The sequence below is a fragment of the Lissotriton helveticus genome, chromosome 2_2 (genome assembly GCF_964261635.1).
Source record: "Lissotriton helveticus chromosome 2_2, aLisHel1.1, whole genome shotgun sequence".
Lineage (NCBI taxonomy): Eukaryota > Metazoa > Chordata > Amphibia > Caudata > Salamandridae > Lissotriton > Lissotriton helveticus.
The window spans coordinates 461863848-461878224 of NC_136060.1; the positions used below are offsets into that span (position 1 = coordinate 461863848).

The 14377-nt window shown below is 51.0% G+C and overlaps 1 protein-coding gene across 1 annotated transcript in view; it reads right to left on the reverse strand.

Moving 5' to 3' along the window:
* Window positions 1-12399: 12399 nt before the first annotated feature.
* The window catches only part of LOC144821887 (vasotocin-neurophysin VT-like), a 165857-nt gene continuing 163879 nt past the window's right edge, over window positions 12400-14377 (reverse strand). Inside the window, exon 3 of the mRNA XM_078679043.1 lies at window positions 12400-12707. Within this exon, the coding sequence (XP_078535169.1) occupies window positions 12544-12707 (164 nt within the window). The 3' untranslated portion in view covers window positions 12400-12543. The remainder of the gene's footprint in view (window positions 12708-14377) is intronic.

The window sequence follows — 14377 nt, forward strand, 5'->3', positions numbered from 1 at the left end:
CATGATCATCGAAGTCATCAAACTCTTTCGCCAGAGGCATTGCATAGCTCACAATTGTGCATGTTGACCCAGGCAAAGCTTATGCAGCTTACAGATGGTGAATCATATGCAGGGTCACTGGAATTATGTGATTTTGCAGCTGCAGCCTTTTCCGCATAGTTGTGGATTTGCTACATATGCCACATCATCCATGGTCTGCATAATTTGCAGATTTTAACCCCTAAAAATGTTTCTAGATCACATTGCAGAGGTTGACTGGTCGCCTCTCTTTTGCCTATTGTTGTACTTGGGTGTTAAATCAGTACTAATAGGGTGAATCCTTTGTCCAAACAGTGTTAAAGTGTAAAAATGACAAAATATTCAAGGCAATTTACTTTATCCGCAGAACCTCCCATGCAAAAAGACCACCATATCTGCAAGTAAATTCAAGCAATACAAACAAAATAGGACATTGCTCTCCAGGCTTGCACCATAGACCATCAGGCCACTGAAATAGCAGAAATCCATGGGAGGCACTGTCTTTTCAGTACAACGTCCAATCATCCTGTAGCATTTATGGCACAGAGAGGTAAAAACATGGCTGTTTCCAAGATAATTACACCAGTCCATTATTCTTGAGCCAGAATCCGAACAATACCTGCTCTTTCAAGTACAGCCTCCAGTCCACGGATATGGAACAGCCAACCAGCGCTCTCACGTCCTGTGTGCAAACATGTTAACACATTTCTACGTTCAATAAAGTTATAAAGAACTGACCTGTGTCCAGCCTGGATACCATATAATATGTAAACTCATACATAACATCCTGGCCCATACTCACTCTAATATTATAACACTCAGCAGTCATGAACTGATAGTAATGGTTACAAACTGCATGTTATTTGTAATAAAGTCCATCACAACAGATCTGACCACCATTCCCTTCTGCTCAAGACCATAAACATACATAAAAATCTCAGAATGGACAAAACTTTTGGTGCTGGCAATCGTTCAGAGTTAGACGGGCTTTGGACGAAGCCCTCTAGTTTGCAAGGTCTCAACACCACTGTTTAATCAAGTACATAGTGAGGATGGTCACCTGAAAATCTGCATGTAATATGAGCCTACTTTAACTTTTAAGTGATATCACAGATTTATCAAGTTTCCGATTGGAATTATCAAGCCAGCAATTGAATTAATATTGAACAAAGGAAAGTGTTATAATAGATGAGTTTCCAGGTAATTTAAGCCCCCGGATCCATCTGCAAGTTTTTTTAGACGATGACCTGAACTACCACTTTGTGAATAGAGAGATTTTTTATGCAGTTAATCAAAGTCCTTGACATCAAAAGATGAGGATCGGTTTCAATCAAAGTACAACTAACAAATTGGAAGGAGTAACCACTGGTATGGAAACCCTGAAGAAGGCTTTGCCGAAACGCGTTGGCAGTCAACAACTATAACCAGTGTTTCCAAAATTGGCAAAAAATTGTTTGTGTGTAGCCTAACAGAGATCAGGCAGATCTTTGTAGATTATTTTTGATTGCTCTGATTATACCAACTGGAGATACAGATGTTTTTCAGGTTATACCATATAATGCAATAATCTGTGGTTCAAAGATGTATAATCACCTCTAGAATTTATGTTTTATGAAAATAATAAATCATCATGCAACAAGTGTATTTATAAATGTTTTTCTATCCTGAAATACTTTGAAAAAAAGAAGAAAAATATAAACAAAAAATACATTTTTCTATATTAGTTGTATTGTTTGTATATCTTGGTTTGTTGGTCTAAAGTTAATTTGCTTTGCTAGTATTATCCAGCACTGTGCCCGGTGCAAAATATCTTCCAAATAGTTGTTTTCCCTGTTAGGGTAGTATTCTTTCTTTCAGGGGGCCGTTCTTTTTCCAGAGTACAAAATTGTGCATTAACCAGGCTAGTGGATGGCGATCATTAGAAATCCCAAAAAGGGACATGCAGAGCTGATCAAGGCTACAAGCTTACTGAACTCCTTAAACTGTGTAGCTTTCCCTCACAATTCTACATCTATCACGCTGCTGAGTGCTGCGTGCCATATTACCATAACTGCACCTCAGTGGTCATCACGCACTAAATGGAAACCCTTCCTATATAGAGTAAAGCAAAGACAATGCCATTCCAGCCACATAGCCTGCATGGCGTAGCATGGTACCCACGTAGGCAAGCGATTCAGCATCCCACATAGGGCGGTAAGGACTATATGAATGTTACAGTACACCTCAGTCTGGCATCAGTGCTTAATTTGAGCCGGTGGTTTCTAGCGCTCAGCACCGGCACTTAATTGTCAACACCAGCACTTGTGACAGTCTGCCAGAAGGTGGCAATGTCTGTCTGATTTAGAGATGAGCACAACAACAGTTAATTATTAATTCAATATACATTAAAATGACTATTACCTGCTGCCCAAGCCATTCGTCTAGCCTTGGAGGCTTGGAGTAGTCCGAATTGTCATACTTGTAGGATTGTGATGGTTAGTAGTTGTGTTGTTACTATCACTGGCAGCTTATCAGGGGCAACGTGTGCTGCAAGCTGCAGTGGCCTCCTGACTAGAGCCCTCGCAATTATGTTTTTTTTACAAATTAAGCACTGACCCGGCAAAATTATTAGCTGTGATAAATGGGTTTAATTATCTTTGTTCCATGTAGGCGCAAACTAGGCCGGGCAGTGTCAAGGGTGGGGCCCCAGTTCAGCTCATGCTCCCTGCCCATGATTTGAAGAGCCAGAGGAAGGTCTCGCCTGAAAGGTATTACTTCCATGGTGGTTTCACGGAAACAGGACATGTGCATTTTCTGGTGTGAAAGTAAATCGTGCTGGACCCATTTGAAAGTATGATTTAAATGGGACTGAGTTATTGTGAGGACAGTTTGATATTATTCAGTTTAAGCCTGGAACCCGCATCAAAATAGGACCCAGTGATCTAGTTAACCGCTGGCTACATAGAAGTTAAGGAAACAGAATGCATTTTAAGCCCAGAAGGAAGAATTAATATACTACTTCCTGTGTCCAGATGCTCGATTGAACTGAATCCCGACTGGACTGGATGGAGAGAGACCAGATCCAATCAATCAATCAATCATAGCATTTATAAAGTGCACTACATACCCGTGAGCGTCTCAAGGCGCTATTCACAAATCCCTCCTGGCACCATTGGGGTATTAATGCTGCAGTTTGCTTCGGTGCTGGCTGAGGGGAAAATGTAGTCCCCTGACGTCGTGAGGGTTCCCTAGCTGCTAGATGGCCCATGAGGATAAGGCTGAGGCATCTGGACCCCTCTGTGGAGCTGGCTGTGCCTGGTTCCCTGTTGGACTAAAGTGGAAAAGATTCATGCCTGACTCTAGGAGCTAGAACCCATCTAACTGCTGGACAGATTTACGATATTATCATTGCGTGACAGGAAAAGGGAAGGAATGCGCCGTATTTAAAGCAATACAGCATCGTCCTGACTTTCCCCCTGCGCTGACGCTCATTTGGCTGCCTAGCGTCAACGCAGGCACCCTTGCACCATGGTTCACCTGCAGGCACCCTTGCACCATGGTGCACCTGCAAGCACCCTTGCACCATGGGGCACCTGCAGGCACCCTTGCACCATGGGGCACCTGCAGGCACCCTTGCACCATGGGGCACCTGCAAGCACCCTTGCACCATGGGGCACCTGCAGGCACCCTTGCACCATGGTGCACCTGCAGGCACCCTTGCACCATGGGGCACCTGCAAGCACCCTTGCACCATGGTGCACCTGCAAGCACCCTTGCACCATGGTGCACCTGCAAGCACCCTTGCACCATGGGGCACCTGCAAGCACCCTTGCACCATGGTGCACCTGCAAGCACCCTTGCACCATGGGGCACCTGCAGGCACCCTTGCACCATGGTGCACCTGCAAGCACCCTTGCACCATGGGGCACCTGCAGGCACCCTTGCACCATGGGGCACCTGCAGGCACCCTTGCACCAGGGCGCACCTCCAGGCACCCTTGCACCATGGGGCACCTGCAGGCACCCTTGCACCATGGGGCACCTGCAAGCACCCTTGCACCATGGGGCACCTGCAAGCACCCTTGCACCATGGGGCACCTGCAGGCACCCTTGCACCATGGGGCACCTGCAGGCACCCTTGCACCATGGGGCACCTGCAAGCACCCTTGCACCATGGGGCACCTGCAAGCACCCTTGCACCATGGGGCACCTGAAGGCACCCTTGCACCATGGGGCACCTGCAGACACCCTTGCACCATGGGGCACCTGCAAGCACCCTTTCACCATGGTTCACCTGCAGGCACCCTTGCACCATGGTGCACCTGCAAGCACCCTTGCACCATGGGGCACCTGCAGGCACCCTTGCACCATGGTGCACCTGCAAACACCCTTGCACCATGGGGCACCTGCAAGCACCCTTGCACCAGGGCGCACCTCCAGGCACCCTTGCACCATGGGGCACCTGCAAGCACCCTTGCACCATGGGGCACCTGCAGGCACCCTTGCACCATGGGGCACCTGCAAGCACCCTTGCACCATGGGGCACCTGCAAGCACCCTTGCACCATGGGGCACCTGCAAGCACCCTTGCACCAGGGCGCACCTCCAGGCACCCTTGCACCATGGGGCACCTGCAGGCACCCTTGCACCATGGTGCACCTGCAGGCACCCTTGCACCATGGTGCACCTGCAGGCACCCTTGCACCATGGGGCACCTGCAAGCACCCTTGCACCATGGTGCACCTGCAAGCACCCTTGCACCATGGGGCACCTGCAAGCACCCTTGCACCATGGTTCACCTGCAGGCACCCTTGCACCATGGTGCACCTGCAAGCACCCTTGCACCATGGGGCACCTGCAGGCACCCTTGCACCATGGTGCACCTGCAAGCACCCTTGCACCATGGGGCACCTGCAGGCACCCTTGCACCATGGGGCACCTGCAGGCACCCTTGCACCAGGGCGCACCTCCAGGCACCCTTGCACCATGGGGCACCTGCAGGCACCCTTGCACCATGGGGCACCTGCAAGCACCCTTGCACCATGGGGCACCTGCAAGCACCCTTGCACCATGGGGCACCTGCAGGCACCCTTGCACCATGGGGCACCTGCAGGCACCCTTGCACCATGGGGCACCTGCAGGCACCCTTGCACCATGGGGCACCTGCAGGCACCCTTGCACCAGGGCGCACCTCCAGGCACCCTTGCACCATGGGGCACCTGAAAGCACCATTGCACCATGGGGCACCTGCAAGCACCCTTGCACCATGGGGCACCTGCAGGCACCCTTGCACCATGGGGCACCTGCAGGCACCCTTGCACCAGGGTGCACCTCCAGGCACCCTTGCACCATGGGGCACCTGCAAGCACCCTTGCACCATGGGGCACCTGCAGGCACCCTTGCACCATGGGGCACCTGCAAGCACCCTTGCACCATGGGGCACCTGCAGGCACCCTTGCACCATGGGGCACCTGCAAGCACCCTTGCACCAGGGCGCACCTCCAGGCACCCTTGCACCATGGGGCACCTGCAGGCACCCTTGCACCATGGGGCACCTGCAAGCACCCTTGCACCATGGGGCACCTGCAGGCACCCTTGCACCATGGTTCACCTGCAGGCACCCTTGCACCATGGTTCACCTGCAGGCACCCTTGCACCATGGGGCACCTCCAGGCACCCTTGCACCATGGGGCACCTGCAGGCACCCTTGCACCATGGGGCACCTGCAAGCACCCTTGCACCATGGGGCACCTGCAGGCACCCTTGCACCATGGGGCACCTGCAGGCACCCTTGCACCATGGGGCACCTGCAGGCACCCTTGCACCAGGGCGCACCTCCAGGCACCCTTGCACCATGGGGCACCTGCAAGCACCCTTGCACCATGGGGCACCTGCAAGCACCCTTGCACCATGGGGCACCTGCAAGCACCCTTGCACCATGGGGCACCTGCAGGCACCCTTGCACCATGGGGCACCTGCAAGCACCCTTGCACCATGGTTCACCTGCAGGCACCCTTGCACCATGGGGCACCTGCAAGCACCCTTGCACCATGGGGCACCTGCAGGCACCCTTGCACCATGGGGCACCTGCAAGCACCCTTGCACCATGGTTCACCTGCAGGCACCCTTGCACCATGGTGCACCTGCAAGCACCCTTGCACCATGGGGCACCTGCAGGCACCCTTGCACCATGGGGCACCTGCAGGCACCCTTGCACCATGGGGCACCTGCAGGCACCCTTGCACCATGGGGCACCTGCAAGCACCCTTGCACCATGGTTCACCTGCAGGCACCCTTGCACCATGGTGCACCTGCAAGCACCCTTGCACCATGGGGCACCTGCAGGCACCCTTGCACCATGGGGCACCTGCAGGCACCCTTGCACCATGGGGCACCTGCAGGCACCCTTGCACCATGGGGCACCTGCAGGCACCCTTGCACCATGGGGCACCTGCAGGCACCCTTGCACCATGGTGCACCTGCAAGCAGCCTTGCACCATGGGGCACCTGCAGGCACCCTTGCACCATGGGGCACCTGCAGGCACCCTTGCACCATGGGGCACCTGCAGGCACCCTTGCACCGTGGGGCACCTGCAAGCACCCTTGCACCATGGGGCACCTGCAGGCACCCTTGCACCATGGGGCACCTGCAAGCACCCTTGCACCATGGGGCACCTGCAGGCACCCTTGCACCATGGGGCACCTGCAAGCACCCTTGCACCATGGGGCACCTGCAGGCACCCTTGCACCATGGGGCAGTTGCAAGCACCCTTGCACCAGGGCGCACCTCCAGGCACCCTTGCACCATGGGGCACCTGCAGGCACCCTTGCACCATGGGGCACCTGCAAGCACCCTTGCACCATGGGGCACCTGCAGGCACCCTTGCACCATGGTTCACCTGCAGGCACCCTTGCACCATGGTTCACCTGCAAGCACCCTTGCACCATGGGGCACCTCCAGGCACCCTTGCACCATGGGGCACCTGCAGGCACCCTTGCACCATGGGGCACCTGCAAGCACCCTTGCACCATGGGGCACCTGCAGGCACCCTTGCACCATGGGGCACCTGCAGGCACCCTTGCACCATGGGGCACCTCCAGGCACCCTTGCACCAGGGCGCACCTCCAGGCACCCTTGCACCATGGGGCACCTGCAGGCACCCTTGCACCATGGGGCACCTGCAAGCACCCTTGCACCATGGGGCACCTGCAAGCACCCTTGCACCATGGGGCACCTGCAGGCACCCTTGCACCATGGGGCACCTGCAAGCACCCTTGCACCATGGTTCACCTGCAGGCACCCTTGCACCATGGGGCACCTGCAAGCACCCTTGCACCATGGGGCACCTGCAGGCACCCTTGCACCATGGGGCACCTGCAAGCACCCTTGCACCATGGTTCACCTGCAGGCACCCTTGCACCATGGTGCACCTGCAAGCACCCTTGCACCATGGGGCACCTGCAGGCACCCTTGCACCATGGGGCACCTGCAGGCACCCTTGCACCATGGGGCACCTGCAGGCACCCTTGCACCATGGGGCACCTGCAGGCACCCTTGCACCAGGGCGCACCTCCAGGCACCCTTGCACCATGGGGCACCTGCAGGCACCCTTGCACCATGGGGCACCTGCAAGCACCCTTGCACCATGGGGCACCTGCAAGCACCCTTGCACCATGGGGCACCTGCAGGCACCCTTGCACCATGGGGCACCTGCAAGCACCCTTGCACCATGGTTCACCTGCAGGCACCCTTGCACCATGGGGCACCTGCAAGCACCCTTGCACCATGGGGCACCTGCAGGCACCCTTGCACCATGGGGCACCTGCAGGCACCCTTGCACCATGGGGCACCTGCAGGCACCCTTGCACCATGGGGCACCTGCAGGCACCCTTGCACCATGGGGCACCTGCAAGCACCCTTGCACCATGGGGCACCTGCAAGCACCCTTGCACCATGGGGCACCTGCAAGCACCCTTGCACCATGGGGCACCTGCAAGCACCCTTGCACATGGGACACCTTCCTGCACAAAAACAATCAATGGAGGCGATTTCCTCTTTCTATGTGTGCTGCAGAAAGAGAAAAAAAACTATGAGAAATAATGTAATTTCTCCTTTTTGAGCCTCACCTACATGACTGCGGAGGGTCAGGCTTTTGACGCATTCCCAGGTTTACATTTGTTGTAAATCTGGGAATGTGTTAAATGCCGTGGGTGTTACGTGGGATCACCCACTGTAATTCCCATTGCACGCCTCCACATCGTAATGAGGCAGCGCAGTGACTTGCACTGCGTTGCCTTAATCCTTATCTACAAGGCCATGAAAAGCAAGCAGGGTGGCTTTACGTGGCCTTGTAGATATGGCGGAGCCCTGTGCGCCCCCGGAACATCACAAAAAGTGGTGTTCCGGTGGTGCACAGGGCTTGTAAATGAGCCCCAAAGTCTGGGAGCCTCATTTGAACGACTGGGGGCCATATTATCAAGTAACGGTGATAACATTATTGCCGCTTTAGCGGCAGGTATAAAGCGACGATAATTTTAACGCCGTTCTTGATCATTTGGCCCTGGGTTCGAGTGCCTGCATCAATCCGACAATCGAGGTGCGACTTCATTGAACGCCCTTCGTCCCAACCTGAGACCTTTCATTCATTACAAAGCAGCCCAGTATGTACGCACTCCAGTATGTGCTTGGGGTCACTGTACGAGGGATCTGGGGCCTCATTTAAAGAGAAGTGATGCATCGCTGCGTGAAAGCAGCGATGCGTCACTTCTCAGTGCGCCCTCCTTGCGACATGATTGATGCATCATATTTACAGTATGATGCATCATGTCGCAAGGAGTTACAGATACGTCAGTATTTCTGACGTATCTGTATGGCGCAAAAGTGACGCATTGCTGGAGTGTGTCACAAAAGTGATGCAACTCCAGTAATGTGCCCTTTCACATGGGGCAAGCCCCATGTGAAAGGGCCTGCTTCAGTCTTACGCCTGCTGTGAGGCAGGCGTAAGATTTTGACGCATTTACGTCCAAGAAGTGGCGCAGTGAAATCTCATAGATTTCCCTGCGTCACTTCTTTGACCCTTTCTTGCGTCAATACGCCCCCCCTGCATACATTATACCTGGAGCAGGTATAATGTGGCACAGGGGTTTACAAAGTGACGCATCTACCTAGATGCGTCACTTTGTAAATATGGTGCAACAAGGCACATTTTATACGCCGCTGGTGCGGCACAAAAAGTGACACACCGGCGGCGTAAAAGTGACGCACAGCCTCATAAATAAGTTTCCATGAGTCCTGCTCCACCCGCACTTTCCAATTGGTAATTGAAAAGTCCATTCATTACCACATCACAACCGAATCTGCTCTGCACCTGTGCGGAGCTTTCCTTGAGCATCAGTCACTTCCAAGCACCCAGATGTTTATTACCTTTACCTGTTCAGGCTGATGACGCAGTTAGTGCACGTGACATCACAGAACCTTTCAATTAGCCCCGTTGGTGAATTTCTTGCCCTGCGAAAATGAATCCTTCCGAAGGTAACTTTCTGCACTGGATCTAACCCATCAACCCTTACCAAAATCATGCACACTTGAGTATGATCCAAGTCTCTGAAAGGTGCCCCTGGCCCCCTATACCACCGTTGTTAAAGCTGCATGTCTTCATGAGCACCCTTGCTCACAGGCTTCTCCATACACTTTTATTGACGCGCTCTCACACCGTTTTCACTTTTTCCCGTCGCAAACAGTTCGATATTCTTTTCCCCAGTATTTCTTTAGAATTTTGCCCTGTAGTCATCACTTAATAATTGTATCTAGATATTTATCAATGTCATTTAGTTATTTCATTGCTTTCATTGTTGCCTGTATTTCTGCATTCCTAACCCGAATCCCATGCTTCCGCCAAGGGCGGCTCTAGGCTCATGGCGGCCCTGGGCAGGGAGTGTAGGTAGGGGGCCCCGGAAGAGGGGGAACGCAGGCCCGGAGGGAGGGGGGGACCGAGGTCAAGGTGTTTGGAAGTGGAACAGAGCCGGAGGCCGCCAAATCCCTGCTAGGGGCCGCCACTCAAATATGTATCCATCCTCAGAGGATTATTATGTTAAGGATATATATTGGCGTGGTGACCCCTGGGGGTTGGTGGCCCTGTGCAGGTGCACAGCTTGCACATGCCTAAGGCCGCCCCTGCTTCTGCCCCCGAACAGACCTCCTGGCCATGTGGCTGTGGAAGTTTGGCCTTAGCCACAACGTCGTTTGCATCAGTTTCCACCTTTTCCTTCTCTATCGATATAACACGTCATATAGGCCCTAGATGGTATATAGTGGCACCCCTGGGAAGTAAGGGTTTCTGAGATGAGTTTATATGTCTCCATGAATTGACACCTTTCTCCTGTGCTTGATCGCCTCAGAGACTTTGATGCTGGTCCTTTTCTGGATGTCTTACACTGGTCCATGGATTTCACTTTGTATCTAGAAGTTGCGTGTGCTTGTGGTGGGTAGCTATATTTTTATGTTTTTTATGTATTTAGCTTCTTTACTGGCTAAGGGGGTATTGTGTGTTCGTGGAGTACATGTTAATGTTGTCTGCTGTCTTGTTTTGGCATGCATGTTCGACACTCAGGGTTGTTATAGTGTTTAGGACACATGAGCAGCACATTCTGACACTGCCTTCTTCATTCAGTCAGGTTACAGTTCTTCCAAACAGCAAATAACATATTGCCCAGCCACAGACTTGGACCGGGCCCTCTCTGCCGGGTCACCCTAGATTTTTGCCTTCCTTTGTTATGATATGTTAAAACTTTTGTAAAGCGCGACAGCTTCCCCAGCTAAGAGGCGTCCCGGCGCTGAACAGCAGAATGGTCACGCACAGAAAAGGCACAGGATGGCCTACAGTGAAGGGAAAAGAAAGGTTTTAATGGCTTTCCTGAATTGGAGGTAGTTAGTGAGCCCTCGAATATGGGGCAGCAAAGAATTCCAGAGGATGGCAGCTCTGTTCCAAAAAGGAACGACCTCCGGCAAGAGCCCTTCTCACTCAGGTGATCACTACCAGGCATTGTCCCATAGATCGAAGCAATCGCGTGGGAGTGTAGGATAAGGGAAGGTCGGTCAATATTTGCGGGGATGCCAATTTCAGTATTTTGAAGGCTATACACAGTGCCTTAAACTCGATTCGCCTGGCCACAGGCAACCAGTGGAGACGGCGGATGGCACTTGTCACTGAGCAGGTTCTGCGCAGACCAAAGAGGGATCTAGCAGCCGCATTCTGGACTCTCTGTAGCCTTTGTATTTCTGACTTGTTGACTTCCAGATACAATGAGCTGGCATAGTCGAGTCTAGACATAATCCGAGCCTGGATAATGACCTGCCTCGTCAGGTTCTAGCTTCTTCACTACAAGCTTAGGGACAGGGGCAGGGCCTAGACTCTTTGGCCACCAGAGCTTGTTCCAATGTTCATGGTTCCCTCCCACCAACAACACCTCCGACTTGTTGGTATTTATTTGGAGACAGTTAGTGGTCACCCACTCGGCGACTGCCACAAGGTCGCCCTGAAATTTCATGGCGTTCCGCTCGGGGTCGCTCGAGAGAGCCACTACCAACTGTGTGTCGTCGGCATAAGAGACCATGGTCAGCCCTCTGCTCTTGGCTACTTCGTCCAGAGGTTGAACATAAAGATTGAAAAGCAGAGGGCCCGATTTAGTTTAGTTGGCTTTCAGAACTCTGTGCACTTTTCCCTGCTAATCAGTGGAAAATTGTTTGTACTCTCTCTTCCTAATGTGGTAAAAGTGGCCTACACCTGATTGGTACATTTAATTTACAGACTATCTCTCCCATTGACTTTATTACACTGAATAAGTGATAACTTTGGTTTGGGAACAGATAGAGAAATGCTTCTTCCACTATTTTTAATTGTCAATTAAATTCCTCTATAATGGTAAAGTCGGGTTTCATGCTACTATGCTGCAAATAGAAAGCTGCCATTTTTCTGCCTGAACCAAATATGCTTTCCCGCCAGTGTCCAGGGTCACATGACTGTGAATGGCTCTCCTGTTGTCGGTTGTGTATTCCTACTAGACATGGGGACAAAAGGGGCCTGGCTGTAGAGAGAGTGTGTCATCTTGACAGGATGGTGGGGAGGAGCTGTCCCCTGCCCTGATTATTGTGCCCTGACCTGGTGGTAATACTCTTGTAATTGCATATGCGGGCAGTAAAGTGGTGTGTAGCCGCACGTTGTTTCTTACCGTAGGCTCGAGGATAGAGCGAGTATGGCTCCTGATGTGCCAATTGTTTCTGGAGCTGGTGGAGGAAATTGTACAGAGTTGCCACTATTGTTTAAAGTTGCTGTAAACATGGTGGCCTTCATGTGCCATTCCGTCGCCCAAACAGAAAAACAGCCAAAACCTTAAGCTTAATAGCACAGTGCAATAAAAGACTTTATTTCCCATGTATTTACAGTCAACTGTCAGGGTGTGAGTTGGTGGTACATTTTAAATAGAGGAAACGGAAGCGGACAGCAGAAGTGGTTGCAGGGGACCTTTATAAATAAGATGGGGCTGTCCTCTCAGTAGAACTGGTGCTTGCCCTGTTGGTGTCTGTTGGCCATATGCATGAGCTTGAGGAAGAAATCGCTGGCGGTCCCATCCAGAAGGGTCATGTTTCTCTCATTGGGTCCTCTCCTCCGCTCGGCGTCGTCGTCCAGGCAGCTGCCGTCCAGGGTGCAGCTCTCTAGAAAAACATTTTGAGAAGAAACATACTCATTACTGCCGGAATATAGTTATATCTGGTATCCATTTGTCACATTTTGTGACACTACAACAGTCAAAATATGGAAAAAAATGTTTTTTATACCAGTGACCAAATCCTATCGCCTTATAGCTCACCGTTGCTGGCTATACAGACCATTAAAGGCCCGGGCCGAGGGCCTTCAATAAGGGAGTGGGACTTTAATGCTGTTATAGTCCAGCTACGGAGGGCTACAAGGCTATTAGAACATTCTGCCACTAGAATGTTCTAACAAATACAGCAGAGGAGTCATGGAGCCCGAGGGGACTGAAATCAACATTGGAATGTTGGAGCTTCAGGCTTCTACCGGCTATTAGAAGCCCGAGCCACTCCGTTGTCTTCAATGGAGCTCTCAACGTTCCAATGTTCTAATCGAGATTAGACTTACCGCTATATGTATCAAGCTATTTAGCATTCGCAAAGGCCGAAATTCTGCGAATTTCGGCCTTTGCGAATGCTAAATAGACAAATGGAATGTATCAAACAAGTTTGATGCAAAATAAGGATTAGCAAAATTTGCTAATCCTTATTTTGCGATTGCACTTAAGGAATTGCAAATTTTGCGATTCCTTAAATGCAATGTATCAAACAAATATTATGGAAAAAATGCCATTAAGGATTAGCAAATTACCACCAACTTCTAGTTGGTGGTAATTTGCGAATTCTTATCAAAAAGCTTTTTTGAAAAAAACCAAAGGTGCCATATGACGCCCATACATGCCCTTAGGGCATGTATGTGCGCCATATGCCCCCAAATGTCTTTTTCAGGGGTGCAGCAGGGTGTTCTTGAGACACCCCTGCACCCTTGGAAAAATCCCTAATTTGCGATCAGCAAATTGCTAATTGCAAATTGCACTTTCATTCCTATGGGCCTCCTGGCCCATGGAAATGAAGGGGTAATTTGCGAATGACAATTTGCTAATCTCAAATTAGGAATGCTAAGGAATCGCTATTGGAAAGCGATTTTGTACATACATACCGTTTTGCATTTCCTAAATAGCGATTCCTTAAAATTCGCTATTTAGGAAATGCAAAATGGTTTGTTGATACATATAGCGGTTAGTCACAATGCTAGGCGTTGTGCTATGGTGACCCAGCAGTGCTTTGTGTGAGATGTGGACTTGCAATAACCGATTCAGAACCACCTAAGGGTGAGCAGTATAAAAAGTGCTATTTGGCTACAATTTCACCTTTTCTGTGCAAGAATATCGCGATATCCCACTTATCCCCTGTTTGCATATGGTTTACTTTGTCATTAGTGTTCACAGTAAACCAGGCAGTGCTAATTTAGATGATTTGACTTTGCATTAAAACACTTGGGCCCACATGTATCAAAGCAAAAACCGGTCGCAAACGGACAAATTCTCAGAATCTGCCCCTTTGCTACCGGTATTTTTGCATTTGGGATGCATCATCCCAAATGTAAAAATCGCAATTTAAGTAATCTCTAAATAGCGATTATTTAAATTGCCATTGCATTCAAGGAATCGCAAATTGAGATTCCTTAAATGCAATGCCTTAAAGTAAAAAAACTAGTGATTTCACTAATAGGGGGAGCAAATTACCATGAAATTGAACTTTATGGTAAGTTGCAAAACTTTGAAAAATGCACT